At 42.5% G+C, this 13,985-nt stretch overlaps 1 protein-coding gene across 1 annotated transcript in view; it reads right to left on the bottom strand.

Annotated features, from left to right (window-relative positions):
- ABAT (4-aminobutyrate aminotransferase) overlaps nt 1-13,688 on the bottom strand; it is a 45,778-nt gene extending 32,090 nt beyond the window's left edge. Inside the window, exons 1-2 of the mRNA XM_009324724.1 lie at nt 13,615-13,688; nt 4,889-5,016 (exon numbers count right to left, since the gene is read on the bottom strand). Coding sequence (XP_009322999.1) covers nt 4,889-4,958 — 70 coding nt within the window. The 5' untranslated portion in view covers nt 4,959-5,016; nt 13,615-13,688. The remainder of the gene's footprint in view (nt 1-4,888; nt 5,017-13,614) is intronic.
- Nucleotides 13,689-13,985: the final 297 nt, after the last annotated feature.

Raw genomic sequence — 13,985 nt, 5'->3', positions numbered from 1 at the left:
AGCTCCCCGTTCCCCAAGGAGGCACATTACCTGTGCCATAGCACCGCTGCCCTGTGCAAGTGCAGAAAGGCAATCTCCCATGCATGCCTGTAACTTCCACTCCACGGTGCCTATCAAACCACCTTCCAGACAGAATTTTTAGAGCGTGGAGGCCCTGACAGCCAAAAGTAGGAGGACTGCGATTTCCCCCGAGTCCTCTTTTAGGTGCTACAAGTAGAATCTGTTACTAACAGATCTTGAAACGGAATGGCAAAAGGCCAGGCTAGCTAGAGGTGTTTGGAAAACGAACATCGCTATTGCATAATATTGTGAAAACTGAGATTGCTATTTACAGAGTGCTGTAAGATCAGAAGCTGTTCCACATGAGATTTTCTGTGTTTCAATACTCCCACATACACACTGGAGATTTTATCGGAACAGGATTCTCCAAAGACGAAGAAAAAATCCGATACCAAACAGGCCGTACAGAAGTGGAAGCTCCCGTAAGAAAGAGTAAGAATAGTTCCCCCTCCCCATCACAGCATAATCCCAAATCAACTCTTCAGCAGAGTTAAAGGAGCATCCAACCGCTAGTTTTCTTGTAGATCTTGTGATCTGAATCAGTCATAACATCCTTCCTCATTTGCAGCAAAACAGGGCAGAGTAACGGCTATGAGGGCTCTTCAGGACAGCTCTACAGATGAACAGCTACCAGGAACGCCCAGGTGGGAAAACACAGCCAGCACTGCCACAGCCACCCTTTGTGGCACAGAAAGAGCAAGAAAATTAGATAGGAACATCAAAGGCCTTACATTCACCCAAGAAACTGAAGTCCAAACTTAGCCTTGTAGCAGACCCTCCTTCCAACAACAGGTTTTTACATGGACATTTTTATACATTTCAGCTTTTTGTGGGAACGTTTGATCAGACAGAAAAGTAAAGGTTCCTCAGTCCAGTGGGAGAGGCTGCACTCCAGAGTCATCAACAGCCAGTTCCCAGGGCATCAAGCTGATGTCAAGTCCGTGTTCTCTACAATCCAGTGAAGGGAATTGATCCTTGCTTCTCCCACACATCCCTCACACATATCCAGGTTGTTCCCTCTGATTTCCTAGGGAAGCTCCTAACGTACAAACTGAGTAGAAAAAGTAAAAAGTCTTAGCAAGGATTAATACTGGAGACAAAAGTAGGACTGGGAATAAATCTCTCATGGCTTTCCAACATCTTTCCGGTAACTGTGATGGGGACAAGTCAATAATTAATAAACATCTCTCAGAGTTTACTGCAGCACACCTGCGAGATAAAACATTATTATCCTCTGTAGAGAGATAGGAAACAGACTGAGATGGGTGAGGTACAGCCTCAACCAGAGTTAGTTCATTTAGGGCACTGCAATAAAAGTGCAGAGAATCTGGAGGAATAAAACAATAAAACTGGACCTACGAGGAGAGACTGAAACAGTATTTAGACCAGCTGAGAAAAAAAAATGAGGTCTTGGGGGAGGTAATAGGTTTCAAATACGTAAAAGGCTGCTGCAAATAAAAAATAAACATTCCAGCTTCCAGGTCCTTTGAGGGCAGGACAAATAGTAAGAATTTAATTTTTTTCCTGTTTTGAAACTTAGGTTAAATATTAGAAAAAAGTTTTAAAGGTAAAGTCAGTTCAGCAATACAGCAGATTGCCTGGGGAGGCTGCAGGAGCCACACTGCTGGGGGCCTTTAAGAACAGGTCAGCATCCTAGAAAAGCATGGGCATGCACTAATGCAAATTGATGTTACCTTAAGGCAGAAGACTGACCTTTTGGCATGCTTTCCAGTTCAAGATTCAAAGACGAATTCAACCCCTTGGGGTAATCAGTAGGAAACTGAACCTAGATCTTTGGAGTCCCAGCCTGTCCTCATAATTATGGTACTACCCTACCAGCTAACAACCGACTGCATCTTCATCTGCCTCCAAAGCATGGAAACGGGATAGCTTTCCTACTACAGCAGCACAGCTGATAAAACCAGAGCTGGCACAAAGCGGAGTAAGCATTTACATTCAGACTCTCAGTTGTGATCACCTTGCAGCACACTGGGCTGACAGTAGCAATAGAACTCAATTCAGGTAAGACGTAGCACGGAGGCATGTTGTCATTTCTCCAACATCAGCCGCCTCTCCTGGATTTGCCTGGCTGTTACCGTACTGACAGCACTATGCAGGACTCTCTTAAAAAAAGATTAGGCTAGCTACTCAGTCTTGTCATTCTTCTGCCATCCTTCAAATTCTAGTGAACTTTATCTTTGAGGCCAAACTATCAAATAGATCAAATACATAAGGAAAATAAAAACATACCTGATTAAGGCTTATTTTTAAGGAAGGCGTAAGGACTCCAAATATTTACAGGCTTCACATTTTTGGGCAAGAATTAAGTTACATATTACTTTCATATCTTTTGCTTAGCTTTTGCATTTTGATCAACTTAAATGATTTTCATTTTCCCTGTCTAGTTAGCTTGCCATGGGCTAGCACTGTGCTAGTAATGAGAACACTATAAGCAATGGCTAAGTAAAAAAGATTCTCCAACCAGATGCTTACCTCTTCTCCCATGTTCCTTAAAAGATTGAGGGCTTGAAGTCCATCTTAATTAGAATTAAACACTATCCCCCACATACAACTAGAGAAAAGGTTCCTAGAAATATTTTTATTAATATGAAGCTTAGTTATCCTTGTTTCCACATGTTTTACAACAGTGAATGTGCATGTAATTCTTTGCTGCAGTGAATGCAAACTTGCCAACATCCTGCCTTTTCACATGCCCCTTTTTTGTCAGCAATCAGTTTACTTCATGCCCAGAGTCAGCACAATGCTGGCTCTCACGTTTGCTTTAAAAATCAGAAATAATCAAGGATGAAAAAATATCTTTCTGTAAATAAATTTATCACAGATTCAAGCTGACCAAGATTATTGCGCTTAATGCACACACACAACTGAAACATGACAGCCCACAGATGTAGAAACTTCTACCAAGAGGCAATCTATTCTCTCTTTCTCTCCACCTCCATCTCCCCTTTGCAAACCCTGTCATTTTAGTATCCACAGAAAAAAAATCAGACCAAATGTCACTGCAGGATTTTTGTGGGAGTAATGTACAAGTCTTTTTCAGTCTGTAAAGCTCTGAACTTGAGTGCTCAAAAACACCTTGGAGGAGAGCACTCAGGAGCAGAGAGCTCCTGGACGTTGCCCTCAGCACTTCCCTAAAAGCCAGCAGAGACCAGCGGCACTGCAACCTTGGCTGGGGCTCACCAGAAAAATGGCCTGAAGCTCTGATTTTTACTATAAGCATCAAAGCCTCCTGACTATTCTGTCAGCCAGGAATGTTGCAGGCTAAAAAACTGCCAGGATACAGTTCCTTCTGGTGAGGCGTTCTCCTCTTGCTCCACCTTTTCTAATCTCTGGACACACACACAAAGCATTCAGTCCCAAAGGCCACAGGTCTGTTATACAACCCGCAGCCAAGGCCCTCTATTCTTTGCTTCAATATTTTAGCAGGCTTTCCCACTTCCAAGTTTCCTGAAAGCAAGGATGGATTAATGGAGCCCGGAGATGCTTTCTTTTCTTATTGAAGATCTACACCCCCTCATTGCAATGCTGAGAAAGGAAGAGTGAGTTAGCGCATCTGCCCTCCAGTGACCTCAAGTATTTTGCACAACTGCAATATATTTGTCTTTGTGGTTGGGAAGCAGCATAGAAGCGTGCAAGACACTGGCAGGGACAGGAAGCATTAAGTGATACTGAGATGACAGATTAGCTCAAAGGACTGACAATTAACGAAGGCCTGGTTGCTGCAAGCACTTTCCGTTGTTCACTAATCGACCAAACGATCACTGCTCTTGCACAGCGCAAATAATCAGTGCGTCACTCCTATAAATAGAAGCGCATCCTGTACTGAAACACTGACCTAATACTTTTCCAATAGTTACAAGACCAGACTTTGTGTTCTTTAAGCCAAAGGTCAGTTGCTCCCCAAAGTGTACTATTTAAAAGGAAATCAATCGTGTTTAAGTTTCTGAGCAAATGGAAGGGTTCTGTGTTTGCCTGGCAGTGGCAGAAGGAGCACAGTGGCACTGCAGAAGAAGGGCTGGAGGAGAGAAGAAACATTAAATATTTACTCGGTCACAGAAACAGCCATTCAGCCATACTGCATTCAGTATAAGAGCACATGAAATGGATGCTAGATCTTACAGTCTACACTGCTTTGTCCAAAGCAGCCAACAGAAATTTAGTTTTTGTATCTATTTCACAGAGATTGCAGGCTTAATATACACATACGCATGCTAAATTACAAGCTGGGGCCAAGCAAGAACTCGTTGTTATGCACTTACGAGAAAGTAGCTTGATGCTGTGTGGTAGGTTTTTATTTCACACTAGAGCTAACTACAGGCAGAAACACACATCCCCAGGGAGGGCCACCTCTTCATGTCAGTCACACAAAACCTCCCCACAAGGGAAGATGGGCAGGGTCACACTACATAGCACAAAGACAAAAAAGGCTGATTTTGATGGATGGTTGTTTCATCTCTGCACCACATAGCATCAGAAAGTAGCTCTGTAAGAGCGGAGTTCCAAGGGCTGAGGAACTTCATTTCAGTTAGCATGTTCACAGCACTAATTATTAACTAAATGACTTCTCATTTGCAGAATAATAAAAAAAAAAATCAAACCCACAACAAAAAACCACAGCACCTTTGTGGGCCACTTTTGGACTACAACTGCATCATTATCTAAGATGCAGAATATCGTATTCTTCAAGTTTTGAAAGATTCAACACCACCAGACAAACCCCAGCAATGTTCACACTGGAATTTTCTCCATGAGCACGAAGTGAACACTTAACAAATACAAACCAAGAAAATATAAAAGAAACACTTACCAAATATAAGCAGCCTGGAGCTTTGCTGCAGGCAACAGGTCAGCTGTCGACTAAGCAACATTGATGCCATTTTATCTTTTCTTTACTCAAAAAACTCAATCTTGAGAGATTTCTTTCTGGCTAACGTTCTGAAAAAAAGAAAAGCAAACAGTTATTCATGTCCCTGTGGCTGCAGCCACTATTACTGTGCCATTCATTTCAATTTCCCCTGTCACTCATTTCAACCCAAAGAAACTCAAAGCATGCTTAGATGGATTACAGCTGATGTTCAGAGCCGTCTCAGGATTGAGACCCAAGCCTGATGTTAGGTCTTGTTAAGGCAAATGACTTCTAGGCTAAATCTGTATCTCTCAGCTTTAGCGGGGCCAGGGGGTAAAGATCATTATCTGTTTTCCCTTGCTCTTCTTCTCTACTTTCTCTATGTATGCGGACTACGTTGAACTTTTAAAAAATTGTTTCCAGGCAGCCTCTCAAGCCAATCTGTTATTTTGATTTGACCTAAGTTTATGGGAAAAATCTCATCTAATACAAAAAGACAGCAGATAAAAGAAAATCAATCCTCTGAAAAAACAGTTTCTACCTATTAATCACATCTCTATGAAGCGAGACTGCGAGAGCTGGAATTGTTCACCCTGAAGAAGGCTCAGGTTGCATCCCATCAATGTGTAATAAATACCTGATGGGAGGGAGTAAAGAAGGAGCCAGGGTCTTCTCAGTGGTGTCCAGTGACTGGGTAAGAGGCAATGGGCACAAACTGAAATACAGTAAGCTCCATCTAAACATAGAAAAACCCTGGACAGGTCGCCCAGAGAGAGAGTGGAGTCACCATGCTTGGAGATACTCAAAACGCAACTGGACATGGTCCTGAGCAGCCTGCTTTAGGTGATGCTGCTTGAGTAGAGGGTTGGACCAGATGACCTCCAGAGTTCCCTTCCAACCTCAACTGTTCTGTGATTCCACTTCGGCTAGTTAAATATAAATGACCTTGTAAAGTCAAGTAGCATGGACAATAATATGACTCCTTTTTCACTCTGGATCACCTGTGCAGAAAGCCTGGCTGGAAGTCATAAGTAGATAAAACAGGTCATTGAATTATTATCCAGGGTACAGGTTAAATTCAAACTTTACACTTAGGAGTGTGGTACCCTGTGTTCTTTGCAGGACATTAGAAGCCTTTTTTGGCTGTACAGAGACCAAGCTGGCATTTTTCACTTCACTGGATGTCCCTCCACCCCCAGTGGGTGTAGACCATCTAGAAGCAATGGACCGAGGCTTGCAGTCCCAATGAAATGTCACTATTACCTGTAAACCTCCTGGGAAGAACTCTATTTAACAAATATGTTCCGAGAATGGAGCTGATCTTCCAGCAGAAAGAGATCATAGCTTTCTGCTTACATCATTTCTATGCCACCAATAAAACATGCGAACACATGTTGATGACTACATGCAGGGAAGCAGTTGATCTATTGCTACCACGATAGGAAGTATCTCTTACCCAACACTAATGTATCAGAAACTTAATTTCTGTGTTGTCTTTAGGCAAGATACCATTTGCTTTCCTTCATGCTTGAGCTTTTTCAAAATTGGCAGAAAAACAAAAAACTCCTTGCCTACACAGATCTATTAATTCACGGACCTATTAATACTCAGGTACAAAGAAAACTCCCCGTGCCTTCCCAGACAATTGACGCAGCACTTGGTTTCACTTAGTTTGCTCTGAGTTCAATTTAAAATTCAAGGTATTTTGAAACCTGCCAAGGTGAGCAAACACTTGCACAACATTCATGCGCACGCTGGAAAAAGCTAGATTAGCTTTGTAAGGTTTTGGGTCAGACATGTAGAGGGAAGTAGTTAATTTTTTTGAGAAAAGAGTAAATTCACTTATAAGACGATTAATTTAATTCATTCATTAATTTTTCACTCTCAGCTTCTTTCTTCAGTTGTGCTAACTTCTGCATAATCGATGTGTAAAGAAATATCCCAATACCATAAATTTCTTATCTCATGACCATCCTCTAGGAAAAAACAAATGCGAGTCTAAGTCAGTGAGACTACCACTGTGGAAAAAAGCTGTTAAAGGGTGAATCAGCCCAGCACCTCTCACAATGATTAACCACCTTGATTGATGTCCTCTGCTCAGAGCTATTTATCTGGTCTGTACTTCTGCAATCTACAGTTCCCTCCTTAAGTTTCCTCTGCAAAGTATTTCTTTTTAAAAGTCTCTAGGAGCCTGTTAAAAGCTAACGTGAACGCAGCTTTGCAGGACCTAACAAAGGGTGCGGCACAAACGTACCTAGGACGGAAGGCTAAAACAACCCACCGAGGTTTGCTTTGTCGTTCTAGTCCCCTTCAGTCATCTCCTGTGGGCGTTTTGCTACAAACTGACTAGTCTACCTTCCGCACAATGATGAGATGCCTCTTCACATACAAATCAAACATACCTTCAAGTCACGTTACATGGTCATACCCACCAGTGTCCAGGTTTCCCTGCAGTGGTACCTACTCTTCCTTCCCTAGGTGAACCATTCCTACGTCTTTTCTCCCAGAATGTTATATTATTTTTTACTTATATTTACTGTTTATCTTAAGTCCTTTAATGGTTAAAATGCAATATTCATAAAAGGCTCAAAACGTATTTGGAAATGGTATTGGCTTTCTGAAATACTCGTAGAAAAAAATTGTTGCAAGAGGTTTAAAAATAAAGTAGCTCAGCCATAATTTTCCTTGACAGTTGTTATATAAAAAGTTTTACCATTTTCTAGTCCAGAGTCAGAATAAATCATGTAATTTCACATTTGAGTATAACTAAAATCAACTTCTTTTCCATCTCCATTATGCACACGAATTCTCACAGGAGGTCAGCTGATGTGATTGGTATACTTGTCTAAGCACATGTTATTTGGTTATCATAATAACCAATTGAATTTTGCCTCCATAATCCATCTCTTGATCAATTCCCACAGGCCTAGCTTGTTCTAGCACTGCAAGCAGCAGCGGCACAGTTTGCAAGCCAGCAGAAATCGGCTCTCGTGCACACGTCAAAACCGCAGCAAAGCCACGCTCCATCACCACTGCTGCTTCGGAGCAACTGCCTACAGTTTCAGATTCCTTAAAACCTAGGCAAAATACATCCACCAATTTCAGATATCAGACTGTAAAGGGGATGTGAAGGACAGTGTTTGGATTGGATTTGTGATTAAATGCTAGCTACCTTAGACCTCAGAGAAGTGAGGCTTTTCCAGAAAAAGAGATTCATAAAAGTCTTCTCTAAATATTGTTCCTCTGATGGCAACTGAGCTGGCGAAGGCCAGTGTTACAGATAATTGTACAAAACAGCTGTATTTGCATATATCTTTGTATGTAATTTTGCATTATGTAAACACATGCATTGGCAAATACAGTTTAAGTCACAGTCACGTTCTTTTAGTAAGAAAAATTATTTTCTAAGAGGAATCTCAGTACAGTTTATTGAGCACATGAAATATAAGGATATGTGGATTTTTTAAATGCACACAATGTGAAATTGGATGTATAAGAGCCTAGTTAACATCAACAGCGGCTCTTAAAATTCTGTACTGAGTGATTATTTCTGACAGGCAAAATTAGTTACTAGGAATGACAACAGTCATTCAGCAGCAGTAGCCTATTGTGAACATATAAAGATGCATTGTTTCTGTGAGCTAACAAAATCACGTTTCTTAGGGACAACCCCTGAAAAAATAAAAAAAAAGAGAGATCCCAACATTCAGGGGGGCTTGATCCAGATATGAGAGCGAAAATATACAAACTAGGAGTTCATACAACATTCTCACTTGCTAGCAGAGAAGCTAATGCAGCATGACATCTGCATTTCAGACTGCAGCTTGCAAAAACCTGCCTCTGAAAGCATCCTCGGGACAGATGCAAAGGTAAGAGGTGAAACAGAGACACTGCAAGACACGGATGAGAAGTCAGCGCCGCAGATTTGCATCTCTTTCTTGCAACTCATGCCAAAGACACAGAAGCCTGTTTTAAATTCATGGGGGCACATTCATCTGTCCCTCAGCTGCTCCAAACCCATTTAACTGGAACAATTAAGTGGTTTAGAAACAGCAGCACAAGCTGCACACTGCAATTACTCCACAAGTCTTCACAATACATATTTGAGGGGGCAGGGGAGCAGGGAGGTAAAGGCAAATTAATTCCTCCTTTGCTGTTTTCCTTCACTTGACTTTTCTATGACACACAGCAGCGAGGGTATCGTCATGCTATGTGTTAATTGTTGTGAAATTTAAAACATCTCAAACTATCTTTTACTCCTGTTTGCTTGGATCCACCTCAATGTGAAAACAGCGCAAGGCTTATTCGCTTTGCGAGCTGCGCAGGGTCTGCTGGTGGGCGCAGGGGCAGCAGCCCAAGGTCCTGAAGCTCTGCCACCTCGCAGACGGTGGCGACTCTTCCCCTCTCTGTCAGGAGCCCACAGGCAGCACCAGCATTAAGCCTGAAAGCCAAACCACCCTTTCCACACCCCCAGCCTGCCCTGGCATCCTGGAGGCGAGCTGGTGTAGACAGTTTGGAAAGAGGGTGTTTTTCAAAGCAGCGAGAAGGCTCTTCAGTTCACAGCTCAGCATGCTTTGACACTGCATTTTCTGCATCTGTTTTTTAACAGTGGAAGAAACTGCAAACTGAGAGGCCGAGTCAGCTATGGTTCCTGTGACTAAACCAAAAGAACAATGTTGAAAAGACTGGCAGTACTCAGGTAGCCGTGCTGGAAGTGGGAAAACACTGCAAAGCTGACTTTCTTTTGGAATTAAAAGTTAACTTCCTCGGCTTCACAGGACAGTGAGTCCAACTACTGTTACAAAGCCCCACAACATGACAAAGTGTTAGCAGTTCATTTTTTTGTGTTGTTTATCTTCCATGAGCTCTTGTTTCTCCTTTCTAACCTCCACAATGCTCCCATACCTGCACATCAGGGCTCTTCAAACAGCTTTTCTGGAAGAGAATCAGACTGGAATATATCAGAGGCAAGCTGGAAGAGTTTGGCTAACGGGGCCAGGACATGTGCACTAAGAAGAGGGAGTCACAGACCCCATCACATAAGCAGTGACTACCGTATAGTAAGTCAGAGATGAGATAAGCAGTTCTGAAAGAGGGAAAAGACAGAAAGGCTGCCAAAACCAGAGCTGGATGGGACTGCAGCTTCTGAGCTGAGCAGGGACAAGCTTTCAAGCCTCATTCATGCTGCCCAAGCCTTACCATCTTACTCTGCAACAGCGTGACAAGTTAGAAGGAAAAATCTTAACTAGTCCTTCGACATTCTGCACCCCATAAACTCCTGAAAATCCCTTGTTACTCATTTTTTATTGTTTTCACCAACTTTTTCACCAACTTCTGGCAGATAGTGTTCTGTGTCTGGGGCCCACAAAACAGAGAGTTGAAGGGCCCTATCTTAAAAAAATAATAACAAACAGCCTTGGATTTTTAAAGGGGGGCAAGTCTCCTGGTTTGCAGTGTTCATGAACAAGCATCTTTCATGACTTAGGTCATGCAGCTCAAGCGTTTTACTTCTAAAAACAGCTCAAGGAGATCCCAGAGCCTGGAATATCCCTGCAATTTCACAAAGAAGTATTAAGTATGGGTGAGATGGAAGACAGTTGAGTCTGTCATCCATTAAACATACTCATGTCCTTCCTTAGCCTGCGTTTGAGGAAGAACGGGGCAACCTAACGGCATCCTGGTATCTACGTAAAAAGATTCAATGCGTCAACAGCACTCGCTGTTTGAACATGCACTGCAATCATTAAGCACCACCCCACCCTCCCTTGGGGCGACAGGGCATGTGCACATCCAATAGATCAAAGCAGGAAAAAAATGAATGACTTAACCAGTTGTTATTGACAGAGCGCAGGGTGACATTAGAAATCTTGACTTACTGCTTTAGCCACTTAAATGTAGTAAACAACAAAGTAAATAAATAAAGAAGCCTGCCAGCATGTTGATGTATTTTACTGCAATTCACTTGGTCCCAGAAGCAGAGTTAAGAGTTCAATATAGACTATGTAGTTATGAAAGCCTGAGTGCACACAATGAAATACAACAGGTCCTTTTACTTCAACAGGTGTTTTTTCAAAGTATAGTTCTGAAAAAAATTTGAATTAGCTTACAACAGCATTTGCAAGATAAGTTTGTTAGAGTAACACCAAGAATTTCTAGGGCTAGCTAGACTAAGGCTATCTCAAATCATCACGGGAATAGGAAAGTCCTGTTAGAGGTAGTTGCAAGAAAATTTAAATCGAGTGTTCATATAAGGCCGGCATTAGATTTTCCATCCAGCAGCTATATAAAGCCAGCACAAAACAGAGCTAAAACCCTCCACTTCAGTTAGAACAGTACCTAGCACCATCCTCACGAGACGGCACAGAAAAGAGAAACAAGCTGCTCCTCACCCAACTTGGTCAACCAAAGGCCACAGCCTCGTACTTCAAAAGCAAAGGTGGTTACAAGCACCCCACAACACCAAGGCCACGTATCAGGATCACTACAGGGACTGAGACGCTCTGTGGAAGAGGTCTGCTGGGTCTACGGGACAACCCACACATCAGAAAAGAGACCCCTGAGCACTTTGAAGCTCAACACTTATCTGGCGCAATTTCACAGGCAGCAGCCAAAAAAGTCAGGGCAAAGAGTGACTCTCACCCATGAACGGCAGGTTTGTCCTTGGAGAGCGCAGCTCACCAAGGCGTTTCCCACCGAGCAACGCTGACAACAAAACAAGCGACAGCTATCTGCAAATGGAAACATCTATCTACCACCAAAATGGCTTTTGCCAGAAAACACTTCACAAGCTGACAGTTGCTTTTGCTGTTTATTCCTCTAATAACCTTAACAGCTTTTGTCTAGAACAGGATGTAATTGGAAACTCCATGATTGTACTTAAGTTGTCAAGGACACAGTTGTCATAGTTACAAGGAAAGCTCAAGTGTCTGTTATTCATGGTTGCTTATTTATTTATTGACACCAACAGGATCAAACACTCCCACTACTGTAGGGAACAGAAATGGGGAGACTGGTTTTGTCTTTCAAGTCTTGACAAAACAGTAAATATTGCACATAACAGTATAAGTCTTCCCTAATAAACTGTTTTTTTGCACAGCTACCTTCTCTCGCTCCACATTCAGCTGGCATTCAAGTCAGTCTGTTCTGAAAACTGCAGCAAAAAACCAAAGCAAGACGCAATGCACGAGACAAAAACCTCATGTCTATAGCTTGAAAGTACTGTACAGTATCTGTCATGACATGGCAATACCCACCTGCCTAATGAGACCAACAGTTAGGTCAGAGCTGAACCAGCAGTGAAGCTAGAACAGAAACCTTCAGACCTTCCATCGAGTTTTAAAACTCATCTACAGTCAGAAGCCTCATTACACTCATGTGTCCAGGTTCTTCTCTTTAGATGGCTTCTAAGCAGGGTTTGTTGGTTGGATATGAATAAATCTTTGGGTTTTTTTTTTCTTTTTTTTTTTTTTTTAAATCTTTCTGCCCTTGTCTCTCTTTGTTTTCCCTCTCTCCAACAAATATTGGACAAAGAAAAGACTCCTGGTCCATAATCCAATGAATAAGAACAGGTGGGAATGTTGCAGTTATGGCACACTAGGATTCAGGTGACCCACCAAACTTTTGAGCAGCTCATTTTTGATTCAAGAACTATTGGTACAGCTAAGCTGGGATGAGATGTGCCTGCACCTTCCATGTGAAAGAAATACATTGTCTCAGGAAAAGAAAAAATGGGGTCTAAAAAGCATCTGTTAGAAATTGGGCAAGTTCCAGATCAACAGCTAAAAATACCTACATGAATGGCACAACTATACATATATGTTGTAAAACCAAGCACAACTAAACTAATGTTAGCTGAAAAATTTTAAATTTTTTTTAGTTTGTCATACCTTAATATTTCTGAAAAAACTGCACTTTGATATTTCAGTGAACTTTACCAGTGAGCTACCCATAAGAACCTCTCTTCAAGCCTGCATATTTTGAATCCATTATTTTAAATGCAGATGGCAACAACATATTCAAACCATGCCTGTTAATTTCCACACATTTCCCACACCAAAAGAGTCCAGCGCTCAACGGGTTAAACAGCTTAAATTATGACACAGCCATGCTTTTCAGATTAGTTGCTCCACAAGCATTCTGCGGTTTTGGGAAAAAAAAAAAAAATTGCAAAATACCCTCAAGTAGAGCTTCCTCCAAGGAAATTCAGTTATAAGATGTATTCAGGTGTAAGATTTTATTCCTCAGCATCCTACCACTGCCTCCTCAGAGGTCATGAAAACAGATAGATAAATATCATCAAATAAAATGTACTGTAAAAGCACAATTTATTCTTCTGGTTCCTGAAGTCATAAAATAGCTCACTTGGAGGCAGCCTGGACCAAACCAAGGGAAACGTCTTAAACGGGAGCGAGTGCTCTGGTTTCTCAAGGTGACCCCCATTTCAGCTGAAAACACAGAAAAGCAGACACATGCGGGAGATTTCTTTTACAAGGGGTCCAGCAAACAAACCGGGGAACAGCTAACCGTGCATATCCATGACAGGGACATTTTAACATCACACATGCCTGCACACACAGAGAGACACGCATTCACCTCTGAGCAGAAAGCACGGGAGCGCAGCCCTTGCAGGCTCGGCCAGAGTCTGTGCTAAGCCCTACCACACGCAGGCACAAGGCAAAGGCACTTACACGACTTGGATGAAAACTCCCCGCAGCCAGCTTGCAGGTTGAAAACGCCGCTCTCTCCTTCACTTTAGTGTAGGCTGCTGCTGGCTGCATTCGTGAGAAATGCCTTTGCTGTCAGCTCCCTCCAGCAGCCGCTCACGACTGCTGGCAGCAAGGACAGGCATCACCCAGAGGAAACCCCGAGCTGCGACCCTGCAGCTTAGCTGGAGGGAATGCCCCAGTTAATGAAGGTTAATGAAACCAGCTCCCACAAGCTATACCCCGTGCTCAGCCAAACCCAGCAGAGAGTAATACCCAACTCGCCTCAAACTGAGATCATCTGGCTCTGCCCGTTGCTACTCCAGCACCTCTGGCACGTGGGTGTAGCGCGTCAG

This window comes from Pygoscelis adeliae, unplaced genomic scaffold, assembly GCF_000699105.1.
Source record: "Pygoscelis adeliae isolate BGI_AS28 unplaced genomic scaffold, ASM69910v1 Scaffold85, whole genome shotgun sequence".
In the NCBI taxonomy this organism is placed as follows: domain Eukaryota; kingdom Metazoa; phylum Chordata; class Aves; order Sphenisciformes; family Spheniscidae; genus Pygoscelis; species Pygoscelis adeliae.
Note: the sequence above shows the minus strand (reverse complement) of the source record. Positions and strands in the feature narration are given on the sequence as shown.